Source organism: Rhinopithecus bieti, unplaced genomic scaffold (assembly GCF_001698545.2).
Source record: "Rhinopithecus bieti isolate Rb0 unplaced genomic scaffold, ASM169854v2 scaffold_47707, whole genome shotgun sequence".
Taxonomy (NCBI): domain Eukaryota; kingdom Metazoa; phylum Chordata; class Mammalia; order Primates; family Cercopithecidae; genus Rhinopithecus; species Rhinopithecus bieti.
The window spans coordinates 858,516-868,417 of record NW_016819117.1 but is presented as its reverse complement, the minus strand read 5'-3'; the positions used below and the strand labels follow the sequence as shown (position 1 = coordinate 868,417).

At 51.5% G+C, this 9,902-nt stretch overlaps 1 protein-coding gene across 1 annotated transcript; it reads left to right on the top strand.

Moving 5' to 3' along the window:
- Positions 1 to 4,914: 4,914 nt before the first annotated feature.
- Positions 4,915 to 6,006, top strand: UQCC4 (ubiquinol-cytochrome c reductase complex assembly factor 4). Its single transcript, XM_017858427.1, has 2 exons — positions 4,915 to 5,068; positions 5,148 to 6,006. Exons 1-2 carry the CDS (start codon positions 5,037 to 5,039, stop codon positions 5,512 to 5,514), a joined length of 399 nt encoding a protein of 132 aa, XP_017713916.1. The 5' UTR covers positions 4,915 to 5,036; the 3' UTR covers positions 5,515 to 6,006.
- Positions 6,007 to 9,902: the final 3,896 nt, after the last annotated feature.

Genomic DNA, 9,902 nt, shown 5'->3' with positions numbered 1-9,902 from the left:
ACAATACATAAATAAATAAAATAAATTTTAAAAGATGAAAACACACACACACACACACACACACAAAGAAATGACATCTTTTCTTTTCTTTTTCCTGAGACAGTGTCTTGCTCTGTTGCCCAGGCTGGAGTGTAGTGGTGCAATCTTGGCTCACTGACACCTCCACCTCCCATGTTCAAGCAGTTCTCCCACCTCAGCCTCCCGAGTAGCTGGGATTACAGGTGTGCGCCACCACGCCTGGCGAATTTTTGTGTTTTTAGTAAAGATGGGGTTTCACCATGTTGGCCAGGCTGGTCTCGAACTCCTGACCTCAGGTGATCTGCCCACCTTGGCCTCCCAAAGTGCTGGGATTACCGGCGTGAGCCACTGCGCCCGGCCTTATTTTCCAAATTAAAAAAAAAAAAAAAAAATTACCCAGGCATGACGGCACCCACCGATAGTCCCAGCTACTTGAGAGGCTGAGGTGGGAGATGGCGGGAGCCCAAGAGGTCAAGACTGCAGTGAACAATGATGGTGCCTCTGCACTCCAGCCTGGTCTTTTGAACAAGACCTTGTCCCAAACAAAAAACAAAAAACAAACTTGCTTCAGGCCTCAAATTCCCAGAGTTGAGAGAAATCCAAGCTCAGTCTCACTGCACAGGGCCTCCTGCCTCCCCTACAGGCCCACCAGGAGGTGGGGCTGCCAGGCGCTGGAGCTGAGCCTGGGGTCTTTGGGGGTCCCGTTGCTTTGGGGCGCTCCTTGTCAAGCCTTCATGGTGAGGGGTTAGTGTAGCTGCCGGAAGGTTTCGTCCCACCTGCTGCACAGACAAAATCTATTCCCTGAGACCACAGCATTGCAGTAAAGAAAGACTTTAATTGACTTGAGGTGGGCCCCGCCACTCAGAAGACGAGTCCTTACACACATCAGTCTCCCCAAAGGCACCAAGGTTCGGGCTTTTCAAAGACACTGGTGGAGCTGCTGTCTATGGAGTAGCCATTCTTTTTTTTTTTATTTTTAGAGACAGAGTTTCACTCTTGTTACCCAGGCTGAAGTGCAATGGCACGATCTCAGCTCACTGCAACCTGTGCCTCCCAGGTTCAAGCCATTCTCCTGCCTCCGCCTCCCGAGTAGCTGGGACCACAGGCACCTGCCACCTTGCTCTGGAGTAGCCATTCTTTTACTCCTTCACTTTCCTAATAAACTTGCTTTCACTTTTCTCTATGGACTCGCCGTGAATACTTTCTTGCATGAGATCCAAGAACCCTCTCTTGGGGTCTGGATCAGGACCCTTTCCTGTAACGTATTTCTGTGGAACCACACAAGGGACTATCGCGTGGAAGACCCTTCCCAAAGGCTAACTTTCAGAAAGTGCTGGGGTCCTGTAACATCTTTCTGGCAAATCCTGAAGGGACAATACTCAGGGGACCCCAGACCCACAGGAAATAGAAAAGGAAATGGACTCTGCAGCCCTGATTGGATGACTCTGGGTAAGTGGCGGGGGCCCAGTAAAGAATGGGATTGGGGGGCCGGGCGCGGTGGCTCACGCCTGTAATCCCAGCGCTTTGGGAGGCCGAGGCGGGCGGATCACGAGGTCAGGAGATCGAGACCATCCTGTCCAACACGGTGAAACCCCGTTTCTACTAAAAAAATACAAAAATCTAGCCGGGCGAGGTGGCAGGCGCCTGTAGTCCCAGCTACTCGGGAGGCTGAAGCAGGAGAATGGCGTGAACCCGGGAGGCGGAGCTTGCAGTGAGCTGAGATCCGGCCACTGTACTCCAGCCTGGGCGACAGAGCAAGACTCTGTCTGAAAAAAAAAAAAAAAAAAAGAATGGGATTGGGGTAGAGGTCCAACTTAGGGGAGTTAGGTAATGCCTAAAACAGACAGGGGGCATTGTGGCTCATGCCTGTAATCCTAGCACTCAGAGGCTGAGGTGGGTGGGTCACTTGAGGCCAGGAGTTTGAGACCAGCCTGGGCAATATGGAGAAACTGTCTTTACTAAAAACACAAAAAAATTAGCGGGATGCGGTGACTCACCTCCCAGTTGGGAGGCCAAGGTGGGCAGATCACCTGAGGTCAGGAGTTTCAGACCAGCCTGGCTAACATGGTGAAACCCCGTTTCTACTAAACATACAAAAATTAGCCAGGTGTGGTGGTGGGCGCCTGTGGTCCCAGCCAGTCAGGAGGCTGAGGTGGGAGAATCGCTTGGGCCTGGCAGGCGGAGGTGTAAGTGCTGAATGGGTTCACCTTGCCGGCTGCCTAGACAGAGCCAATTTATCAAGACATGGGGGAGTGCAATAGAGGAGTAATTCACACAGAGCTGGCTGTGCGGGACACAGGAGTTTTATTATTACTCTAATCAGTCTCCCCAAGCATTCTGGGATAGGAGTTTTTAAAGCTAATTTGGTGGGTATAGGCTTGGCAAGTGGGGAGTGCTGGCTGGTCAGGTTGGAGATGGACTCATGTTCAGACTCCTCTCTTCCTGGGTGGCATGGCAGAACTGGTTGGGCCAGATTACCGGTCTGGGTGGTACCAGCTGATCCATCCAGTACACGGCCTGCAAAATATCTCAGGCACTGAGCTTTGAGCTTAGGTTTTGTTTTGTTTTGTTTTGTTTTGTCTTGTTTTGTTTTGTTTTTGAGACAGAATCTTGCTGTGTCGCCCAGGCTGGAGTGCAATGGCACGATCTTGGCTCACCGCAACCTCTACCTCCAGGGTTCAAGCGATTCTTCTCCCTCAGCTTCCCAAGTAGCTGGAACTACAGGCTCCTGCCACCATCTCAGGCTAATTTTTGTATTTTTAGTAGAGACGGGGTTTCACCACATTCGCCAGGCTGGTCTCGATCTCCTGACCTCGTGATCCACCCGACTTGGCCTCCCAAAGTGCTGGTATTACAGGCGTGAGCCATCACACCTGGCCTGGTCTTAAATTTTACAATAGTGATGTTATCCCCAGAAGCAATTTGGGGAGGTTCAGACTCCTTTTTTTTTTTTTTTTTTGAGATGGAGTCTTGCTGTTGCCCAAACTGGAGTGCAGTGGCCGGATCTCAGCTCACTGCAAGCTCCGCCTTTCGGGTTCACGCCATTCTCCTGCCTCAGCCTCCCGAGTAGCTGGGACTACAGGCACCCACCACCTTGCCCGGCTAGTTTTTTTTTTGTATTTTTTAGTAGAGACAGGGTTTCACCGGGTTAGCCAGGATGGTCTCGATCTCCTGACCTTGTGATCCGCCCGTCTCGGCCTCCCAAAGTGCTAGGATTACAGGCTTGAGCCAACGCGCCCGGCCCAGACTCTTTTTTTTTTGAGATGGGGTCTCGCTCTGTCACCCAGGCTGGAGTACAGTGGCGCCATTTTGGCTCACTGCAACCTCTGCCTCCCATGTTCAAGCGATTCTCCTGCCTCAACCTCCCGAGTAGCTGGGACTACAAGCGTGTGCCACCATGCCCAGCTAACTTTTTGTATTTTTAGTAGAGACAGGGTTTCACCGTATTAGCCAGGATGGTCTCGATCTCCTGACCTCATGATCTGCCCGCCTAGTCCTCCCAAAGTACTGGGATTACAGGCATGAGCCACCGTGCCCAGCCGGTTCAGACTCTTGGAGCCAGAGGCAGCATGACCCCTAAACCATAATTTCTAATTTTTTTTTTTTTGAGACGGAGTAGTGCTCTGTGGCCCAGGCTGGAGTGCAGTGTCACAGTCTCGGCTCATTGCAATCTCTGCCTCAGCCTCCCAAGTAGCTGGCATTACAGGTGTTCAACACCATGCCTGGCTATATTTTTGTACTTTTAAGAGAGACAGGGTTTCACCCTGTGGGCCAGGTTGGTCTCAATCTCCTGACCTCCTGATCCGCCCGACTTGGCCTCCCAAAGTGCTGGGATTACAGGCGTGAGCCACCACGCCCCGACAATTTCTAATTTTGTAGCTGATTTATTAGTCCTGCAAAGGCAGACTGGTCCTCAGGCAAGAAGGGGCTCTTTTCCGGAAAGGGCTGTTAACTTTGTTTCAGAGTCAAACCAAGAACTCAAATCCTTCCCGGGCCGGGTGCGGTGGCTCAAGCCTGTAATCCCAGCACTTTGGGAGGCCGAGGCGGGCGGATCACGAGGTCAGGAGATCGAGACCATCCTGGCTAACACCGTGAAACCCCGTCTCTACTAAAACTACAAAAAACTAGCCAGGCGAGGTGGCGGGCGCCTGTAGTCCCAGCTACTCGGGAGGCTGAGGCAGGAGAATGGCGTGAACCCGGGAGGCGGAGCTTGCAGTGGGCTGAGATCTGGCCACTGCACTCCAGCCTGGGCGGCAGAGCAAGACTCCGTCTCAAAAAAAAAAATAAATAAAAAAAAAAAAATCCTTCCCGAAGTTAGCTCTGTCCACGCCCAGTAATGAACCAGGACAGCTTAAGGGTGGGAAGCACGACGCAGCACCTTAGTTAGGTCTGATCTCTTTCATTGTCATAACTTCCTCAGTGATAATTTTTGCAAAGGCGGTTTCAGAGGCCGCAGTGATGTGAGATCGCGCCACTGCCGTCCAGCCTAGGGGACAGAGCGAGTCCCTGTCCCATGCAAAGAACCAAACGGGAAAAACAAACAAACAAACAAACACAGGGCTGCGCCACGGCCTGGGGGAAAGCCGGCAGAGAGGTGCGGGCGCCCAGCCCAGGGCGGGCAGGGCAGGGCTGAGGGCGCGGATCCCTACCCATGCCCCGCGCACCTTCATGACGGCTCAGAGCTGCTCCGAGGCAAACTCAGACAACTCTCTGAGGACGACGGCCGCCCCCGTGACGCCCCGCCTCTCTTTGGGGCCAGGGACCGGGGTCTCGGTCCTATTCGAAAGGGACGGAGAACTACATTTCCCGGCATGCCATCGCGTTCTCCGGCGGCGTTGGGGCCTGCGACGGAAAGAGCTCCCCGCGTCAAACGTCATTTCCGCTGCGCTACTGAAACCACGTTCTGTAGTCGTGAGCGGAGGCCTGGTATGGCGTCCGGTTTCTGATTTCCTCTTTCGGGCGACGGAAGTGACGTGATCACGGCGCGCCACGGCGTCGAACGCGGAGTCAAGGCCGTAATGAACCGTGTCCTGTGTGCACCGGCAGCCGGGTGAGCTCCTCAAGGTCACGGAGGGTCGAGGGCAGGCACCGGCGGGCGGGCGGAGCGCTTACTGCTCTCTCTCTTCCAGGGCCGTCCGGGCGCTGAGGCTCATGGGCTGGGCTTCTGGAAGCCTTCATCCCCTGCCCCGTTCCCGGGATCGGGCCCAGCCTGCCGCCGAGGAAGAGGACGACCCTGACCGCCCCATTAACTTTTCCTCCAGCAAAGCTAATCCTAGCCGCTGGTCTGTGGGCCATTCCATGGGAAAGGGACATCAGCAGCCCTGGTGGAAGGTGCTGCCCCTCAGCTTCTTCCTCATGGCGCTGGTCATCTGGTGCTACCTGAGGGAGGAGAGCGAGGCGGACCAGTGGCTGAGACGGGAGTTGGGAGAGGAGCCAGAGCCCAGTGATCGTTCTGAGGAGGCTGAAACTCCAGCTGCCCACGGAGCAAGAAGTTGAGGGGGTGCCCGCTGGAGCTGGCAGGAAGGGAGCTGACAGCCGCCCTTCGGATTTGATGTCACGTTTGCCCGTGACTGTCCTGGCTATGCGTGCGTCCTCCGCACTGAAGGACTTGGATGGTGGGTGGAGCTCTTGGTTATGCTGATCCGCGTGAAGGCGGAGTAGAATCTGAGCAGATCGGAACCTGCTCCTTGCCTGGCGCTTGATGTCCAAGGATTCCATCCGCAAGACCTTTCAGATCCTTAGGAAAGGTGTCAGTTGCACTGTGTGCTGTTGGATTTGCCCAGTCTTTGTATAACATAATCACGTTTCCAAAGCAATTCTGGTGACACCTGTAATCCAGTGTTAGTGTGCAGGTAATTTGCTTTCTGAGATAGACTGTCTGGCAGAAGTGTGAAACTTTATTACGTGCTGTGTGGCCAGTGTAAAGAACACTTCTCCATATTATGCACAATAACAAATTGAAAATAAATTTTAATTTTATAATATGGGGTTAGATGATTCCTTTTCGCATCTAGTTTTTTAAAAGAGGGTATTTTAGCAATTATTGTTTTTTATTTTAATCTTACTTACCAGAGCACATAAGTTAGTTGCACCAGCAGCTATTTTAAAAGTTTCGTTTTCCTTTTTTTTCCCCCGAGAGTGGGAACTGAGGAGAGAAACCTACATATATATCACCAAATAGTACCAGAAATGAGGAACTTTTGCAGTTTTCTGCAAAACTTTTTAAGCAAGGCAACAATTTTCTGAGTAGAATACAACTAATGAGTATTTCTTTTCACAAATGATGGGCACTATTTTGGGTTACCTAAATGATATTTGTTGTTGCTGTTTTTTGTTGTTTTTCATTTTCGAGACAGGGTCTTACTCTGTCGCCCAGACTGGAGTGCAGAGGCACAGTTTTGGCTCACTGCACCCTCTGTCTCCTGGGTTCAAGCGATTCTTCTGCCTCAGCCTCCCGAGTAGCTGGAACTACGGGCTTGTGCCACCACACCCAGATCATTTTTATATTTTCAGTAGAGACGGGATTTTGGCATGTGCCAGGCTGGCCTGAAACTCCTGACCTCAAGTGATCTCTCCTCCTTGGCCTCCCAAAGTGCTGGGATTACAGGTAGGAGCCACCATGCCCGGCCCCAGATTCTTTTGTCTCTTGTTTTGAGATGGAGTCTTGCTCTGTCACCTAGGCTGGAGTGCAGTGGTGGGATCTTGGCTCACTGCAACCTCCGCCTCCTGGGTTCAAGCGATTCTCCTGCCTCAGCCTCCAGGGTAGCTTCGATCACAGGCATGCGCCACCATGTTTAGTAGAGATGGGGTTTCGCCATGTTGGCCAGGCTGGTCTTGGATTCCCGACCTCAAGTGATCTGCCCGCCTTGGCCTCCCAAAGTTCTGGGATTACAGGCGTGAGCCACTGTGCCCGGTCAATTGTTTTCATACATATATACATATACATTTTTGACAATGTGACTATCCCACATGCAGCAGATCCCAAGTGCCTCCAGGGCAGCGATCTGGGAGGGCTTTTCCAGTTGCTGACCTCACACCTGTGCCGTGGACAGACCCAGGGCCAGCTGGGGATGGTGGGTGGATCTTCCCTACTCCTGGAGTTTTCTTTTTTTTTTTTTTTGAGACGGAATCTGGCTCTGCCGCCCAGGCTGGAGTGCAGTGGCCGGATCTCAGCTCACTGGAAGCTCCGCCTCCCGGGTTTAGGCCATTCTCCTGCCTCAGCCTCCCGAGTAGCTGGGACTACAGGCGCCCGCCACCTTGCCCGGCTAGTTTTTTTGTATTTTTTAGTAGAGACGAGGTTTCACCGTGTTAGCCAGGATGGTCTCAATCTCCTGACCTCGTGATCCACCCGTCTTGGCCTCCCAAAGTGCTGGGATTACAGGCTTGAGCCACTGCGCCTGGCCAAGTTTTCAAAGGATGGTAACAGAGCAGATTGATAGGTGAACAGTTAATTCAGTACAGTTAGTATTTATTATTATTAGTTTTTGAGATGGAGTCTTACTCTGTTGCCTAGGCTGGAGTGCAGTGGTACAATCTTGGCTCACTGCAACCTCTGCCTCCCGGGTTTAAGCACTTCTCCTGCCCCAGCCTCCTGAGTAGCTGGGATTATAGGCACACCACCACTCCTGGCTAATTTTTGTATTTTTAGTAGAGACAGGGTGTTGCCGTGTTGGCCAGGCTGGTCTTGAACTCCTGACCTTAAGCGATCTGCCCACTTTGGCCTCCCAAAGTGCTGGGGTTACAGGCAGGAGCCACTGTGCCCAGTTGTATTTAACTATTTTTGTAGTGTGTTTGTCTTGTTTTCCCAACTGGGCTGTAGGGTTTATTTTCCCCAGAGTATGTGGCACATGGACCTCCCCAGATAAGCATTTGAGAGGGAGACCATTGTAAGCATGCTAGAACAGACATAACTGCAGCGATACTTGAGATGACATAGCTGGGCAGAAGGTGGAAATTGTTTTTTTGTTTTTTTTTCGAAGTGGAGTCTCGCTCTGTCACCCAGGCTTGAGTGTGGTGGTGCGATCTCGGCTCACGGCAACCTCTGCCTTCCGGGTTCAAGCAGTTCTGCCTCAGCCTCCTGAGTAGCTGGGATTGCAGGTGCGCACCACTGCATCTGGCTAATTGTTTTGTATGTTCAGTAGAGACGGGGTTTCACTATGTTGGCTAGGCTGGTGTCAAACTCCTGACCTCAGGTGATCCACTCACCTCGGCCTCCCAAAGTGTTAGGATTACTAACGGGGGTGAGCCACTGTGCCTGGCCAGAAATTGTTTTAAAACGAAAATTCTTTCAAGGAATATGTTAGCCCAAATGGTCACGTCTAAACCGATGAACTGCCTCAGAAGGTCCTGCCAGGGCCGTGCATTTTGTCCCCAAGAAAAGTGAAATACTTATACATTCACAGTGAAAAACCTGGGGTTGGGCCGGGCGCGGTGGCTCACGCCTGTAATCCCAGCACTTCGGGAGGCCGAGGCGGGCGGATCACGAGGTCAGGAGATCGAGACCATCCTGGCTAACACGGTGAAACCCCGTCTCTACTAAAAAAAATACAAAAACCTGGGGTTGGGCCGGGCGCGGTGGCTCACGCCTGTAATCCCAGCACTTCGGGAGGCCGAGGCGGGCGGATCACGAGGTCAGGAGATCGAGACCATCCTGGCTAACACGGTGAAACCCCGTCTCTACTAAAAAAAAATACAAAAAACTAGCCGGCAAGGTGGCGGCACCTGTAGTCCCAGCTACTCCGGAGGCTGAGGCAGGAGAATGGCGTGATCCCGGGAGGCGGAGCTTGCAGTGAGTGGAGATCATTCCACTGCACTCCAGCCTGGGTGACAGAGCGAGACTGTCTCAAAAAGAAAAAAAAGAAAAACCTGGAGTTATTAAATCTGGTACCACCCTAGGTTTTAAAGAACATTTCTTCCAAAGCATGAAAAAAAAAATGATACTTTCAATAAGTCTTACATCAGTTTCCTTTGATTTCTTCAAGGAAGATGCCCCCAGGGTGTGGAGGAACAGCAGGCATCTTCACTCATACCTTTACAGCAAAGATCCCCAAATTCCTAAACCCTAAGGCCTCAAATCCTTTTCCTAGCTTTAGCAGGCTCCATAGACACCTCTGCTGGGCAGCTCACAGGCTCCTTAAACTCCAAAATGGAATTAATCTCCCCCAAACCTGTTTCTTCTCCCTTGTTCTGTATTCCTGCAAGCCGGAGACCTGGGCATCATCCTAGACTCCCTTTCCATTCATAGCACCCTGGGAGTCTTCAAGGTCTGTTTATTCCTCTCTGAAGAATTCGCAGGCCCTGTCGTTCCTGCTTGACTTCATTTTCCTGCTTGACTTAACTTGAAAATATTTTCTTCATTGTCATTTTAATTTTAAGATTTAAATATAATGTTTGTAGAAATAATTCATTTAGAAAATGTGAACCTGGCTGGGCAGGGTGGCTCATGCCTGTAATCCCAGCACTTTGAAAGGCTGAGGCAGGTGGATGACCTGAGGTTGGGAGTTGGAGACCAGCCTAACCAACGTGGAGAAACCCCGTCTCTACTAAAAATAAAATATTAGCTGGGCGCGGTGGTGAATGCCTGTAATCACAGCTACTGGGGAGGCTGAGGCAGGAGAATTCCTTGAACCTGGGAGGTGGAGGTTGCAACAGCGAGCCGAGATCGTGCCACTGCACTCCACCCTGGGCAACAACAGTGAAACTCCATCCCCCACCCCCCCGACTCTCCCCCGCCAAAAGAAAAGAAAATGTGAACCTAAAAAGAAATTTATCCTACCAGCAAATGATCGTTTTGATAGTTTTTGTTGTTTTACAGTATTAATATTAAAAAAAAAAACCTGACATACTTGGAACAAATCTACAGGAAGTGATTTGTTTTTAACCTA